We start from the raw sequence: 17,495 nt of genomic DNA, 5'->3' as shown, positions 1-17,495 counted from the left end.
AGTAGCAGTAGTGTCAGCTGGAGAATTAATGCTACAAGTGGATAACATTACGCTACTTGAAACCAATAGCTCTTCACACAGTAGAAGACTGAGGGTCCTATTCAGCAAATATTCAGGGTCCTATGGCTGTGGCCACAGAGGTTCCAGAAGCTCTCGCTGAGTCTAATCCTGATTCAGGAACCAAAATGATATGCTGTGTATATATTTCTCTGCACAGCCTGGATGCGTTGGACACCCTCCCCCACTTGATTCCTGGGAAGGAAAAAAATATGTCTCTGTTTAGCTCAGTGACATGAAAAGCAATCTACAGTAATGAAATCTAAAGAAGTTAGCCAGGCATGTATGAAAAGAACAGGATGTCTGTAAAAAGGGAAGAGCTGTCAAAACCTAATTGTGGGCTCTGGCTGCAATAAAATTTATCAAAGAGGGAAGACAGGTTGGATATAAGCATGTAGACAACTCCTGCTAAGAGATACTTCTCATATTCTGGGAAACAGTAACCATTACACTACCCCTTATGTGCTTTGTCAAGCCATTCCTATCAATGCTTGGCTACAGCTGAAAGCTTGGTGGTGTGTTTTCTAAACCTAGCTCCCAAATGCCCAGGCAGGCATTTCAAGTGTGGCACTTCAGCCAGTAGCTAGCTTGTCATTGAAGGCACAAACATACAGGCAGAGCTCCCCCACTTTGCTTGATCTTCTTTCACAGCACACTTGCATGTTGGCAGCACCTATGCTCTGAAAAGGCATCGTGCATTCCCACTGCAACGGAGCCTGTGGGCACTCAAAGTTCTTCCTGCTGAAACTGTGCTGCTGTGGTCCCCAGGCACCAGTAAATGTAATTGCTTATGGACATAGGGCAAGACTCTGGTATTTTTGCGATTTTGTAGCATCTTCCTATTGCCTGACAATTTATGGAACTGCCTAGGGTTAGTGCTTACAACCAAGTAGGTAAAGTCCTCAGTTGCATTCTAGTAACATGGCTGCACTCTGATGCATAAAGTATACTCAGAGAGGCTGCGAACTGCCTGCCTCTGTGTATTAGGTGCTTACGGCATCATTCGTGGCTTGACAGGAATACTTTCCTGTCTTTCAGCACTGGATGTAACATTGTGGCTGTTCATAAACATAGTAGTTTCTTTTGACTGGGATGACTGCCTGACTTTAGCCAGTGATAGCAACAATAAAAGTAAGTTGTGGTAACTCTTAGGAAGCAATTTAGTTAGATCTTTGATGAATTTTTGTGTCTCATGAATCAGGATTAGTATTCCCTGTATTGGGGAGAGGATTAGACAGAGGGATTAAAAGGACATCTTTACCCCACTGGACTCTGTGGAATAGCCCCTGAGGATATGGCTAAGAAAGAGTTCAACAGGAATGCCAAATTTCTGCTGAATAGGTTAAAAGGGTGAGGAAGCCTCTTCGGCAGCCATCCAAGCGCAGACCTGCATAACATTTCTGCTGAATAGGGCCCTAAAGACAAAAAACAAAACAAAACAAAACAAAAAAAACATAGGAACCTTGAAAAGCTTTTCTGATTGTGTCGCTTCTTATCAGCGCCTCAGATCTCCAGAGACACTTAAACATTTTTTTTCAGTGCAGTTAGGCATCCCTTGTGCTAGTGGCATGGATGATTTATTGTTACAAGAGAAGAAGTCAAATTAGGTTGTTATATATAAAAAAAATAGGTCTTGGTTGTTCTGTAAACAAGGTCCATTAATTTATATCAATTATCAGTGAAAGTTACCCAAGATCTTATTTAAAAAACAAAACCAAACCCTTAATCCAGTGTAGAATGTTTGGTGTTTTCATGTATATATTAAAGACATTAATTACTTTCTGTCTCCCTAAAATTGAAAGGAGCAGACTTAACTTACGTGTTATGTTTGACTTTTAATCTCAGTGTTTCTGAGCCCTTTTCTAGGATTTAGTGCATGCATGTGGATCTTGGTTTTGTTCATAAAATTTTATCCAACTTCTAATGCCATATGGAAGAATATTCACAATTATAGTAATGGGGAAACAAGAAATAAAAGTCTTACCTCTGCAAGAGGATGCCAGTGAGCAATGGGTTTCCGAGGGTATGACAGCATTTCATTCCAGTGGTCACGACCTAGACTTTCTGCATCGTTGCCTACTTGACATACTCCAATGACCTCATTGTGACCTACACTGTGAAAATGTTCCATAATATTTTTTTCTTAAAATTTTACCTTTAGAAGCATACCATTTACATATTTCATTAGAAACATTAATCACAGATTTTTAGAATTAATTCTTGCCTGAAAAATATAATGAACCATAAAATATGTAGGTTTGCTCTTTGCATTTCCCTCTAATCAGAATAATTCAATATTTTCCCCATTATAGCACACACTGTGTGTCTGTGTGCATTTGTTTCTTATTTTTGCATGAAGAATGTAAAAAGTTCTTTGCCTGTGTTCTGTAGTTAGTTGCAAATACAAGTAAACTCTAAGCCACAATTTTAGAAATGGAGGCATGTGTCTAAGGGGTTAGTGTAATTGTGCACAAACAGAACATCAGTGTGTGGACCGTCTGATTATATGTTCAGTTATTTCCATTCTGGTAAACATATATGCAGCTTAGTTAAGTGAGTTATGGATGCAAATCTGTATTTTAAAATTTGGAAAGGAAATTCTGCCTGACGATACAAGAAATTTTAGTCTTCTACCAAACTCAACATGACATTAATTTCCCATTTATTGGGAAAAAATGATAACTTTGTTTCTGGATGCAAATCTACTGTGCAAGATTTTATAAGCCAATAGATGATGTTATTTTATAGCTACAGGTATCTCACCGGTCATAATCCATAACAGCTATCGACAAGTTAATTTGGTCAATGTTTTCTGGAGGGACGTCAAAGACTATGGCTTCATTGTAAACGGGATTAAGGGTATTCCTCTTGGTGGAAGTTTTTCTTTTCTTTAGTCGCCTTCCTTCACACATTAAAGAAACCTTCACGTAGGGATCTGTGTGAATCATAAGAACAATGTTGGTTTTCTTTTGTTGTTTTTAAGCAAACATAAATGGAAAGTGAAGGGAGCAGCCTTTTTGTATGCCCATACCTGCTTGCAGAATGAGTCACCTGGACCTGACTGGAATTTGAGCTTCTTTATTACCATGGAATGCCTGGGAGGCAGTGGAGCTTTGAAAGCTCCTCTACCTGGTTGACTGCTTATAATGAACAGTTTAGGTTCAAGAAGCTCCTTGTTGTGTACCGACTTCTCAAAGGGTATTAAAATATCCACTGAACCGTGTTATATATGACTGTTTTATACAACAGCCTGCGTATCAGCCTATTTATAACAGCCTAATTACTTGTACTGATTTGTAGGACAGACAGAAGATGACAATATTTTACACAGTGGGATTTACTGATGTATGGTTAAATATAATTCGAAGTGTAACAATTAGTGGCTTATATTTCTTAAGAGAATTATAATTATTTTTAAACTCCTGAATGTAGTAGAAAAAGCTATTTCTTTGTAGCTCCTTTCTAGGAGCTCTACAACTCCCTGCTAGTATTTAAAAGTCATCTATGAACTCTTATTTAAATTAGTTTCTTGTTTTCGTCATCAAATTTTGAAAGAGTTGCTGAAAGGAGTCTGGGATGATCGCTGTTTTGTCCATATGCCAACAACAGCAGAATTGGCTCAGTGGCTCTTGGAGACTGTCAGAGAGGGTCAATCTGCCTCTGTGCCATAGCCGTAACAAATAGTCTGCTGTACAAACAAATTCCCGGTGTTATGAATGCAGTTTGGCCAACTCATGCTATTCTGAATCACGGTGGCTTTAGATATAATAATCTTGCAGTCTTATTAAGAGCAGATTATTTTAAACTGTTGGTTGCAACTGAACAAACTAAAATATATTATTTCTCAGAAACTCCTGTACTCAAGTAACTCAGGAGCTCGCAGTATAAGAACTCTCTTCTCAAAAATCATTCTGGGATTTGAGAGTGCTGAATTCTGTGTCTCAGGAGGGAAATGGGACAGAAATCCACATTGAGCATTAAATGCATTCCTACCTGATGCTCCTGTGATATCCATTGCCTTTAAATTTCTTGCCTTTATTATTGTGATAGTTAGTCTACCAGCTGTTGGAAGGTAGCAGAGTGAAAACATCAGGTCACCAAGATCCACGTTATCCTGTTCCAAGGAAAGAGATAATGTGAAGCAATAATAACAATTTTCCCTACCCATAACGGGAGCTAAAGATAAAAATATACCTTTGGGGATCTACAGTTATGCAAGCAAAAGCTGAATTCTCATTCTGAAACGTATCTGAAAAAACAGACATCCATCTGCATACAAGGTTCAAGTTGCTATGTTTGCTGCTAGACCACCAAAGTTCTCAAGTGTAAATGTGGTTATAGTTTCTAGCACTCAGTCCTTGGAGATGAAACACTATTAAGTCTTGAGGTACAGCATGAGGCATTGGACTACCTTTGTTCTATTTTATGTTTTGTAGTGATTTGCATGTATCGTTGACAAGCTGCAACAGATCTCTGTGCCTTTCCTTCTGGTCTGCAGAAGGATACCCATAGAGAGGTTCACAGAAGAAAACATTGGTTGCGCAAGGCAAAGTTTTATGCAACTCTGAAGCTTGCATAAACGCAGGTGTGACAGGTGTGAAGTCGCTATGGTAATGGGGCAGTCTCCACCAGGAGTAAGGACATTACTTCCTGTGCCTTGTGCAGACAAGCTCCCTCAAGTAAGCTCATCCACCTGTTTCATTGACAGAATGATTTGCAACCCTCTCCTGTGTCAATGGCATCAGGGTTTCAGAAAGGTAGTAGAAAATGAGCAAACCCTGTTTGCAGTTACAAGGCATCTGCCTTTTTTTTTTAAAGGAAATCCAGCTCTTTTATAAAAAATATAGTGAATAAAGGACTGCATTAAATGATTTCTGGGATTTGATTTGCATTTTTTCTGACTGAGCAGAGAGCTGGTACTTTCATAGATCTATCTCCTGTAACCTAAGATTTCATTCTTGACTGAAAAAAGTTATCCTGTCCAGCAAATTCAAAGCTACGGTCTAGGTTTTATAGGGAAGGGAAATACAGCTGTTGTGGAATATGTGTATCTTGCCCACTTAGCTTTGTGCAATAGCTTCTCTCCTTTCCTAGGTTGGCTCCTTCTGTGTCAGCCACCAAAAAATGAAGGGTGGTGGATGATATGGAAGGTGAGTGAAAATACCTCGAAACAGCACCTAACAGGTTAGTGTTTGTCTCTGAGCTAGTTGCTGTATAGACCAATGCCCAGAGCCTATGCAGTCCCTTTACGTAGCTTAATGAGTTAGCAGGGCAGACATGCAGGACAGAAAGAATTGCTGTCACAAAGTTGTAGAAAAATGTTATGTCGGAAAGGATTTCTAGAGGTCACTTGATCCAACCCCTTGCTCAAGCATCTTTGCTTTAGTTCTCAATTCATGCAAGGAAAAAAAAAAATCATGTGCATTCATTCAGAAATAGGTCCTTTCCTTGTGCTGTTATTGGAGAGAGAGATGCTGTTAAAGAAGGAAAAAGCTGATATTATGGGCCCTTTGTCAGTAATAACTAGCTTTTAACCCTGACTTGTCTTCATCAACTATTATCTTTTCCATTCTAAAGATCAGTGTTTCATGGTAGCTGTAAAGCTAATAAAGGTTGTGACAATATCAAGATAGCTGATATGACTCACCCTCTTTAGTGTCTCTTGATGGCTCATACTTGGAAGCAGACCTGCTGCAACAAACTCTGTGTCACTGACTCACTTTGACTGTGGGAAGATCAAAGTGCTGTTTGAGAAGGTGATGCTGTAAGAAGTCCTACAGGCTAAAGTGATGTCAGCACATCCAGGAGAAATTTCTCTTGGCTAACACCTGCACTTAACATTACAGGAGGAATAATTGATCTCTGAAATATTCCCAGTGGTCAGCTGGAGCTTGATACCTATAACCTGGGGAACAGGAAGCAAAGATTTCACTTATCCTTCCCATTGTGAGGAAGAACAACTTCCAGCATTTAAGTGTACTTCCCCAGCTCTGAGGTGCTGAGATTCGTAGCTGTGGAGTTCTCTCTCGTGCTGCAACTCTGAGGGGAGCAGAATTTCATAAGCCATTTAAAGAAATTATTGAGTGAAGCCACCTTTTGGCAATTTGGGGAATTTGTCACTCTGGCAAATTTTGGTTGAGAGGTTATTTTTCACGAATTGGTCACAAACTTTTAGGAGAAGATAGCATTGTTGAATCACTCAGGTTTTCCCTGACCGTAAAGAAGCCCATCAGGCATCTGTTGTTTTAACTGTGTATCTTGGTATTCTTAGATATTGTCTACCATGGCAAAGTCACTCTGTATTTAACTCCAGTGCTCCACATGGTGACTAGGTAATTCATTATGTGAGTACTGTAAATGCTTTACTGCTACTACCAAATACAAGAGTTTCCATTCCAGACTTGATCATCCTGAATCAACATTTTAAAATCTTTTATCAATTTTTATCAAGAAGTTCATAGGTAAATGAATTACTATACAATTTTTTTAGATACAAATTCCAAGAAAAATGTTAACTGTCTGCATAAATGAACTGGTTAGGAAAGAACGGATCACATGGGTTGAATGCAGTGTTAGGAATTATGCCAGAATGTACTTATCCACAAGCTTTGCCTTACGTTTGAAAAATAATCGTCACCTACACTGTGATGTATTTTTTAGCAAATGCTGCAATGACAATAATACTTTGTTAATGCTTTTTCAAAAATTGCACTGGGCATTATACAGGAAAAACACTGTTAAACTGGAAACAGAGCCTGTAATTTCTTGAGTCTTTTCCAGTTCTAGAACTTGTAGGTGTTGTAGCAATAGATCACAGATGATTGTGAGATTCAGTCTGTTCATAAGCCAATGCTAGTAGTAATCTAACCATGGCAGTCTGAGAATGTAATTGAAGGAAAGCTTGCAGGCAGCAGCAGGAAAGAGACATACTTTTTGGCATGCAAATCCTTCTCTGAGTCTGAAAAAGAAGCCCTGTCTTCTCACACTTTCATTTTGATTTGTAGGGAATTAACTACTACTCCATAATACTCGTTACTTGTAAATGTTTTCTTAATTTTGGAAAGATAGATTTTCTAACAGAGTGAGCCCTTCCCAGTGCCCTGGCTAGTCCACCCTGCTTACCCCTATTTTCTGTAGTCGAAGGGCAACGTTTTTAACAGTTCCAAACATTGTAAATTTTGCTGTTGGGGCTTAAAAGTTCAACTCAATGAGGGAATGTTCTTCAAAGAGTACCACAAACAGTGACTGCACCACAGAATTTGCATGTGTGTGTTCATCTGTCTGGGTAACTGCAACAGGCAACTGGAACAGGCAACATGCTCTGACTGGAGATCAGTGGTGTCACAGACGTGACTGTTACATCCAGCAAACACAGGTCCTTACTATAAATTCAGTTTCTTAACAGAACCAGGGTCTATGTAACAGAGCACAGAGAGGATTATTGCACACCTTCACTAGTTTAAAATCACTGAGCCACATGGCTTAAGCCATGGATTGTCACTAAAGGTGTACTGTATTATCAAGAAATAGCTTTAAGGAACAGAATTAACAAGCATAGAGGGTAGGATCTTCTGCAAGGATTATGCTTCTGTTTGAATTGAGTACTTACGTGTTACTATGTATGCTTGACAAAATGTGGTGATATAAATATTACACTGCCAGAGACATTTTAAAATTCCTTCTTAGGAAAGGATTTCATAATATTGTAGGTTATCAAGCCATGCATTTTGTACATTCCAAATTTGTGTCTAACTTTATTTAGTGTCGTAGTAATACCATACTGTGCATGTTACAGTGCAACCAGGACAGCCCTAATATAACCAGACCAAAAGGCTGGTTAATAGTATTAATAACTTAAAAGAAAATATTCAGAAGATAATTACATTACAATAATAATTTATTTATATTAGTATGCCCTATATTATTTTTCTTTTGGTCCTGTTCAGCAGGAAGCGTACTGTAAGAACCGAATAAATATGCTGTAATAAACGTACGTAAGGTCCAAGCTCCTCTCCCATTGTCCTCAAAATTGTCCACGTACAGAGGAAGAAAGCACTGCCTCCATTTTTAATCTATAACCTGCTCATTCCTGTATTCTAAAAAAGGTAGAACACGATTGGTGTCTGCTTTGCTTTTCCAGGGCCTCAGGCTTCAGCTTCAGGCTTGGGGTGATGGCCGAGCGCCTGATGTTGTTACCTGTGCCTTACAGTGAGCCACACAACCTGTCTCTTTCTGATAATCCCGCCTAGATTTGCCTCTGAGCCCTTGTTCTGTTAATGTAGTCCTTTATTCAACAGGGCAAGAGCATGAAGTTTCTTCCTTAAAAAATGACCCGGTGTTACCAGGGAGAGTTAGATGTATTCAATACTGGGTAAGCAGTCAGCTGGAGAGTTCAAACCAGAGGTGTAAATCACAAGGTTTGCCTGAAAACTGTATCTTCACAAAGGAAATGAATCCCTTACTGGAACCTCAAGATAAATAAGACCCTTTCATTGCTGTTAGGAGCATGATGATAAGACTTCCCTCACATTATGCTTCCTCCTTGTTCCATTTCTGGTGAAAATACTTGATATATCTTAAAAATTGTGTTATTTGAATCATTTTCAGTGGCTTCTATTCAAAGGTTTATAGTTCCTGCTTTTCCCAGAAAACATTTCTGGTTTCCCCCCTGTAAAATTAACACAAAATTAATATATCTTTTAAAACGCTGAATTCCAATAGTAATGTTAATAGCTTGTTAGTCTATGGTCATACAGTATTTATAGATTTTAAAATTATTAATTTCATTAGAGATTAGCCTGCAGGATAAATCACTCCCTAGTACTGTGTCAACAGCTCCATGCTGGTGCTTAGGTGAGTCTAAGTCAGCATATTAACCAGGGAGATGTGTAACCTTAAAGAGGGCTGCGGCAATGGGCCCTTAAATGGCTTCACCTGTGATTCCCTGGAGGCTGCATTAAGAAGCTCAGGCTGGATCAAACCTTTTCAGTGAAACCTGCAAGGTACCTGATAGTTGGGGAGTTTCTGACAAATGGGGATGACACGTGGGATCAGATTTCTCCTCACCCTTCTCATAAATACATCTGAGTGCAGAGAATGGGTATGTAAAATCATGCAAAACAGGCAACAAGAGATGGAGGGAAACCAGACAAATTATAGGTTACAACTTCTGCTTTTGCCTCTGGTCTAGAAGAAGATATGCTGTCCTTGAGTTAGGCAATCATAGGTTTTGTGCCCATTTCTTCTGAATCTTGCATTTTGTATTTCTGGAGCAGACAGCTGTGATAGGCCTGCTATCACGCAGTGCCTGTGCGACTCTAATTAAAGCATATGTCTCAATTATACCAGGTTCTTCAGTTCTCCATCTATAAAAAGACAGACACTACTTTTTTACTTTTCTGGTATGTTGCAAAAATAACGCTAATTATGGATTGTGAGGTGCTCAGATGTATTTTTACACATCTCATCAACTTACCATTAATGGGAGCACTTAAAGGCAGTGATGCCCTTGCTTATTTCTTTTAAAGTTGCTAACTGTTGAAAGAGGTTGTCAAGGCACTAGTGATTTTAGAGATTTTATAAATTCTTATTGCTGTGTCAGACCTGTACAGCTCAGGCAACGGTAACTTTGCATACTACCTCCTTTAGCAGTTATACATCTCTGCAAAGGTCACTGGAAAACAGAAAAACAGCAGAGGTTTCATGAAATGAGATGATATAATTTGAGCTTCTGAAGCACAGAAAGGATTGATTACCAGTATTTAATTAAATTCTCTCTTTTTTTTCCCTCCTAGCTGAGAAGCATTAGTTGTATTTTAAACAAAAAAAAATATCTTGCTAGTTATTTCATAATCTTTCCTGGAATTAATGGAATTATACTTCTGTAATGCAAGACAAATTTTACTGTACATCATTCTAATGTTTGATAATGTGGGGGTTTGAATTTTGCAAGAATTTATTTTAGAGGAGGTTCACTCTGCTAAGACGAAGATAATTTAAGTATACTAGGTATATGTGTTAAGTCTAAATTAATTAAAAATACTTTAAGAAGTGCTATCTGCTTTTTGGGATATACATTTATTAAATTGTTCAACTGTGTTGAGAAGTCTGGATTTGGGTTTGAGTGAGCTAACATATTAATTCAGTTCAGGTACATGTCCAGGATACAAATATTATGCAAATACCATACTAAACAAATTTGAGACTCTAATCTGTTTGGGAATGATAGTAAATCTAAAGTGTCTAACATGATGAATTCATGAAGTTAGCTCTACATTTTTGATTATTTCATCATAGAATTATTTTGAGTCATATCTATGAGAAATGTATATCGAGAAAAACTCTTCAGAAATGTTTGATTTTAATTGAATTTGCATGTGACTAGAAGAGTGCCAGCTGCTTTCTCATTACACATTTTAAGATGAATAGAGAAGATATGATTGGAAAATTCTATTTTCATGACATCTTAAATCAAAGAAATGAACTCTAGTAAAGTAGGTATTTATTAATGCCTCAATCAAGCTATATCTACAGAGATATGATTAAGTAAAGTTTGTGGAAAATAGGAATGGCATATCTTTTACAATTATTCTTTTAATACATCAATGTCAGGCTATATTTCATGTTTTAAGTTAATTTGCAAATTGTATTATTTTCTCAGTGTGATTCCATTTTTTGCATTTCATTGTCTTTATTTCTTTTATTCATGGTTTTCTTAAAAAATGAAAGCAAATAAGTAAAGAAGCTTTTAAAGCTAGGTATGTGAAAATGAGTCTGATTTCACTTACTAGGAAAGAACATTAAATAACAATTCTGAAGCTTAGTTTCACTACAGTGAAGGAATATAAAAAAGCTGAAGTGTTTGCCTGTAATTCACTCTGGATTTTATACTGCTTTGTGTACACAATATAATTTTCATGTCAAGTCACAGACTGGCTATCAGCTTTTATGCCTATACAACTGTATGAAGTGTATACATAGAAGCCAGTCTGATGGGATGCACAAAAAGGCAGGATAAGAAAGTGCACCTTTGATCCCTAGTACTCTCTCCATGGGCTTGTCTATGGCACAGCATTTGCTACTTAGCACACGCTGATAAAAATGCTGGGCCTGAGAGATTCTTGCATGACTAATACAGTGAAAAGTATCATCAGCTAAAGACTCCTAGCAAAAAACCCTTGCAAGGGGGAAAGAAAGCACTTAGGCCAGCCAGCCAACAGAAGGTGTTGCACGTTCTAATTTAGAAAAAAAATATCCTCTGGCAGCTAAGTTCAACTTCAGCTTTGCTGCTCAACCAAGTACGTAGCTTGATTTTTCTCTATTAGGATTTATATTAGTAATGCCAAGATGATACCACAACAGAGTTTCTAATACCTTTTCTCTGAGGTATTCTGGAGCACCTTATAGTCAGACAGACGTCTTGCCCGACAGACCAATTCTGAATACCACAACTTTGTGCTGTACTTCGTAGGGACGGAAAGAAGTAGGAATCCTTCCTGCAGACCAGGTCGTGGAGAGCCACTATGACTGTCACCTCAGGGAGTTTATGTTCTTATTTTAACTTACTCATAGTTTTGCCTAGCATCTTGGCAACTTCTATATAAAGACAGTATCAAAAGTAAAGCATCCAGCAGATAGCATATCCTCTGTCTCCACTTCAGAGCCTGAAGATCTTTTGATATGGATTTTTGGGTTTTTTTCTCTCCTGTTTCCACCATCCTTGTGTCATGACTACTTTTCTTTAAGGCAGATCACTGTAGTCTGCATAAGGAGGATCCTCCAGACACGACTTTGTGTCGTGCCAGTCAGTCAAGTTATCTTAGAATGTGGGTAGCTGGAGTCAAAGGATAAGCCTTTTGCCTTCGTATAGGTTTCAGAACAAATCCAGTTAATGTCTTTGAGAAGAATATACACGTAACTTGCCCTTGTCCTTAGTAAGTCAAGGACAGAGGCCTTTTCCTGTAGGCAGTCAATGTACTTATCCCTCTAAAGACCCAACATCTCCATTGTCATAATTTATATCCTATAAATAGGATGGCAGTGATTAACTGAAACTGCCTTTCCAATCGGTTAGCTGCATATTGTCCTCAGTTATCTGAAGGCATTTACAGAATATATTTGTTCTTACTGAGTCATTTAAGAGTTTATTGATAAATTATTCTGTAGTAAGATCCTTACTTTAAAGAAGCCTCCATTCAGTAAAGATAAACTTCATACACATACTTATTTTTAAACATATGCTTAGATCCTATAGATTTTACTGGCTTTGAATCCTTTACGTAGATTTTCAATTCCCAACAACTAAAGTGCTTTGCTGAATCTGGGCCTAAGAGTGAATCTAATGAATTATCCTGTAATTGTTGAGATAGAGATAACATCTTAATTTGTTCCAAACTAAACTGATGAACTGGGGAGATAGATAGTCTGAATTAAGCTAATGAAAATTAGTAGAGACATGATTGGAAAAGCTGGAGTACTTGTCCTGTTTATGTGTGTGTGGCCGTGTCAGAAATTGATTTCACAGGAAAAACAGAAATGAGGCATTCTGAAAATGAAACTTCTGTAGAAAGTTAATATAAGTAATTTTTAACTTCCTCATCAGTTATTAAGAGGAGGAGAGTGTGTACAGAGTTGTTTCTGAAGGCTTGCTAGATGGCATTGTCGGTCAGAGAAAGAAGTTAAAGTTTCAGTTTCTCCTTGCAAGTTAAACTGTTCCTCTGAAAACAATTTTGTTTTCTTGAATTGTTACTGCTTTTTGCAATTCTTCTATGACTTGTTGCTTTCTACAAAAAACAAAGTTCAGTATAGATTTAATAATACAAAAAACTCTGCCCTGATTGTTCTATTCCAGGCATTGCAGGCTGCCTTTTTTAGTTTTGATTGTTACTGGGAGGCAGGGGGTGCACGTGTGTGTGTGTGTGTATGTGTAGGATAGGGAATGCTTGAGAGCTAGAGAAGATAATTGCATCTTCCTGATCTAATATTTAAAAATGAAAATGTCATAACCTGTAAGATGAGAGTTTACAAGCGAGGTGCTGTGGACAGATTTGCTCCTCCTTTTCTTCCAGTATATCCTACTTCAGTGTATCCCACCTTGTCAGTGTTTACAGCTTGCCACCTTTGGTATTGTGCTTCAGAAGTCTTTTGAAAGGGAAGCCTCTTGGTGGGTTTGATTTCTCAATGCTAAAGCTTTAAAGGAGAGTACTTTAGCACAGAGCTGACTCAAACCTTTCCCTCTGCAGAGAAGGCAGCGGTGCTTTAGAAATGCTGACAAGCTTGGGAACAGCAATGAAACGTAAATTGTTCTATATAGGAATAGATGGTTGGAGGGCAACTGTTTTCTCAAAAGGAAATGTAAAGGAGAGCTTCAGCTGGGAAACATAGGAGTTTTGATGTTAGGTGAAGATGGTAAAAATGGAAGGACAAGTAGGTCAGGCAGACAGGGGATGCCTCACAGAGGGAAGTTTCACAAAACAATCTAACAGTGCAATCTGGAAAAATGGGCAGTAGTTTCCCAAAGTGAGGACCAAAGCTTTTAATGAATGTCCATCAGTATCGGTCATGTCAAACGCAGTTATTTTTCAACAGGCTGTAACTGACTTGGATTAGACCACAATTTTTTGTGAAATACTGAGATTGAAAAAACAAAGAAAAACAGAGGTTAATGGCATTGTAGTGCACAGTATTTTACCATACAAGCTAATCTGGGTGGGACAACCCTGCTGACCTAAAAGAAAACTCTTGATGAACATCAAGCAGATGGAAAGAGATGAGAAAATAAACCCTCATGGTTTCAAGGCTAAATGCTAGCTTGTTGTAAGAAGGGGAGGCTAAATTACATGTTAAGTGTTCACTATCTCTAGGCAAACGTGAGCTTGAAGAAAATGAAGCAGCAAATCCATTCTAATGCATAAAATTATTTCTACCATGAATTATTTGCCAGTTACCTTGCTTTCATTCTGACATAAGTTGAAAGTAATGTTTAATGATCTCAATATCCCACTAATAATGAAAATCTCAAATACATGCAAGAAAAATTGCAAGGGAGGAAGCTGGTTTTAAAAATAAGTTAACTAATCAAAATATTTTAATCCAAAATGTCTTGCCTGTTAATATTTTTTTTCCTAGTGTGTTAAAATGAAAATGTCAATTTAAACTAAATCTGTATGCAAATTAATGGATTGGTCTACCTGGAGTTACAAGGGCTGCATTTGAACTTAGAGCTCCACTAAAATATCAAAAGATACTCTATCTTCTAACCCCACTCAATTATCTGTGCATGTACAGGGACTGAATGCAATCAGTATGTCAGGGCCCCGAGGGCATTAGCAGGCCTTACTGGCCCTGACCACCCCCCAGGGCTTCCCCCCACGCTGCCCATGGCCCAGGTCCCCATTTCAGCCCAGCCCGGGGCTGTTGGTCCCTGCCCCAGCAACACCGTAGGATGCTGGTCTCCAGCTCCCCACAGACCTGCCCTGCTCAGCCATGGGCCCTGCGGAGCCGGGCCCACGTCCCGGCCTGGCTTGGCCCATCCCCAGGGAGCTGGCTGATGCCAGGGGCTGCCGCCTAGCTCCCCGGCCTGCCCTGCTCCATGGATGGGGCAGTGGGATGGGACCTGGCTGGCGAGGTCCTGCCCAGCAGCACCAGGGTCCCCCACCACTCCTGGCGTCCCAGCCCACCGGGAGCAGCCAGCCCTTGTGCCCTGCTGACACAGTCTTAATTAAGGATAAAGTCTCGCAGAGTGGCCATTCTGTATAAAAAAAAGCTAGTATAGACATGCTGCTGAAATGAGATGATATTAAAGCTTTGGGCCCTACTAACAGTTCCTCACCTTTCCTTAGCACTGAATGTCATTCTCAGTGCAGGCATTTTGTGTTGAGTAAAGCAGTCGTCTTTTATATCATGCATTCTGAGCACATCATTCTGAAAAGGAGAGAAACTAAGTATCTGGGTAGTGCTGAAAAAAGATGGAGAGAGTCACAGTATCAGGGAAACAAAAAGATGTTCTTTTCAGTCTGCGTAAGAACCTACAGTGTTTTGTGGACGTATTCATTATACTTACATTAGGTGTTCTGTACTGACTTCCTTGCTACTCAGGCTTAGCACAGGTTGTACGCAAAATGGGTAATAAAGAAAGGCCATTTTTATAAATCTGAATCTACTTTTAGTCTAAGTAAAAGTTTGCTCTACAATTTTGTTTTGGAAGAAGTTGATATGAAAAAGAGAACGGTCCAAATAATATAGTGTGCTTGAAAAATAGAAAGCTAATGTCAAACTCTATGTTGCAGTAGCATGTCTTTTTTGCCATTCCAGAGCTTTTCTCTGAGACATGTTTAATTTTTTTTTTTTTTTTTTTTAAATCAGATATCTCTTGTTGGATTTTGCCATCTGCTGTGTAATTCCATCCCAGGTCTAATTTCAGTAAAGAAGATATGGTGGTCTGCTATACACGTATCTGTGTACATGCCCTAGGAAGGCCAGGAGGGGATCATTCTGCTCAGGGCTCTAGTGTAATGAATGCAGAAGCTGGAGAAGCACATGTGCATTGTTCATTGTAAACAGGCAGCGAAGAAGCACTTTGCCCCTAGATTTTGACCGCTTGAATGTAATGGGCTCCTTTCACAGATCACTAAAATAACTATTAGTGAACAGTATATTCCTATCAATCCAAACTCTGTCTAATAATTTAAAAATTCTTGTGATATCTGGAAATCAAATCCAAGTTCAATGAAATCCCTGGTGTGCCCTTTCTCTGTCTCTCTCTTTCTGATCCTTTTTGGCTTCTCATCCCACTAAAAAGTAATAAAAGAACTATTACCTCTGTTAAGAAGGTATACCTAAGGCAGACTTTTCAAAAGTAATATTTCTATGTGCAGCTCCCTTTCCGTTCAGTGCCCATTTAGCAGGTGGGGAAAGAAGCATGGTTTTACGAATCTGTTTCTCCTATTTTTTTCCTATGAGTTACACAGAGATTTTCTTCATCATGATTTAGATTAAAGTTATTTTTTCTTTCAAATAGGTACCTTTCCTGGGTTTTCTTGTGATTTTAAAGCCAAGGATCAAGTATCTTTCTGTTGAAGTTTCTCCATGTGTTTTGTTTCTCTAGAGACAATTCTGTCGTATTGTGTCATGCACCCCCTCAGGTCAGGAACCACTGAGAATACGTCATGGTTTTTTCTGGTAAAAAGTAGCTTTTTTTCTAGAGCTCCCTGATGCTGAAATCCTGCTACCTTTGAAATTTACTTGGTTACTATTAAGTGGTGCAACTAAATACAAAAAATTGGTTTGTGATCTGTCACCTGTGTAAACAATAACAGTGGTGCCCTGCCAGACTCAAATGCACCATCCACAGAAAGTATCAATATAAGAGAAATGGTGAAAAGGGATCATTATGGCTTAAAAACACATCTGAGAGCATTCCACTTAACCTTCCATTAGACTGAAAGCACAACTAAATTTCACAACATGCATTTTACTAGTAACACTTCTCTATAAAATTACCCACTTTTAACAACAGAAAAGCAATTTCCATATAAGTTTCATTTACTTCTTAGTAATTTATTTAAATGGGTCATACAGAAAAGAAAATCACTGCAAATTTCAAAGCGAAGCAGCCAAGGTAAAGAGACTACTTCACTGCTAGCAATATTCTGTTCATGGATTGGGTGAAAAGGTGTGCGGTTGTACTGCTTTGACTGTCCTTGCACAGCAATTCCATTTTAATTGCAAGTTAAATGGAAGAATATAACCATGGATGCTAAGGTTAATCCTACAAAGCACATGTATTAAATATGTCAAAATAGACAAAACCCCTAAATCTTCAGTACTGCAAAATTGTCTCATTTTATACCTTAGAATCTCTCTGGTTTTCAAAAACAAAAGGAATTAAAATACTAGAGGGAGGAAGGAAGAATGAGAATGACAATAAAATTAATGATAACAAGACAGCATCATTCCAGAAGTGTGAAAAAGAGGACTGCTTTCATCCTTTATTTCTCAAACTATGATACAAAGAAAACTTCACATTTGAATCAGGAGAAAAGTTGGGGTTTTGGTGGTTCTTTTTTCAGGGTGGGGGGGAAACATGGGAGAGAAGGTAGGCTCTTCTGTTTCCTCCCAGAGATGCTACTGACAATTTTGTAACAGATTGCTATGTAAAATTTGCCGACTGCATAACATGTCCATACGTTGTTGGTATATAACCCTCTCAGGGCAAACCTCCCTGACTCACCTCCTGAATCAATGCCATGGAATCTGTGGTGATCTAGCAACAAGGGGTTACTTTTACCACTTCTCTTAGGCAATGCCAGTGTTTCTCAGTATCTTAATTGCTGATGCTGCCCAAAAGCTCATGCAAATCCAGCTACCCTCTTTTCTTCGGAGACAGTTCTGGACTGTCACCATTAGGACACTTAGCCTATGCGGAGCTGGTGAAGGAG

At 38.6% G+C, this 17,495-nt stretch overlaps 1 protein-coding gene across 1 annotated transcript in view; it reads right to left on the bottom strand.

The window, feature by feature from the left end:
- Window positions 1–238: 238 nt before the first annotated feature.
- Window positions 239–17,495, bottom strand: part of LOC127016950 (synaptotagmin-9-like) — a 69,912-nt gene continuing 52,655 nt past the window's right edge. Inside the window, 5 exon segments of the mRNA XM_050897791.1 lie at window positions 239–252; window positions 1,319–1,472; window positions 2,042–2,171; window positions 2,821–2,992; window positions 4,051–4,171. Of these exon segments, the coding sequence (XP_050753748.1) occupies window positions 1,368–1,472; window positions 2,042–2,171; window positions 2,821–2,992; window positions 4,051–4,171 (528 nt within the window). The 3' untranslated portion in view covers window positions 239–252; window positions 1,319–1,367.

Source organism: Gymnogyps californianus, chromosome 5 (assembly GCF_018139145.2).
Source record: "Gymnogyps californianus isolate 813 chromosome 5, ASM1813914v2, whole genome shotgun sequence".
NCBI lineage: Eukaryota > Metazoa > Chordata > Aves > Accipitriformes > Cathartidae > Gymnogyps > Gymnogyps californianus.
Note: the sequence above shows the minus strand (reverse complement) of the source record. Positions and strands in the feature narration are given on the sequence as shown.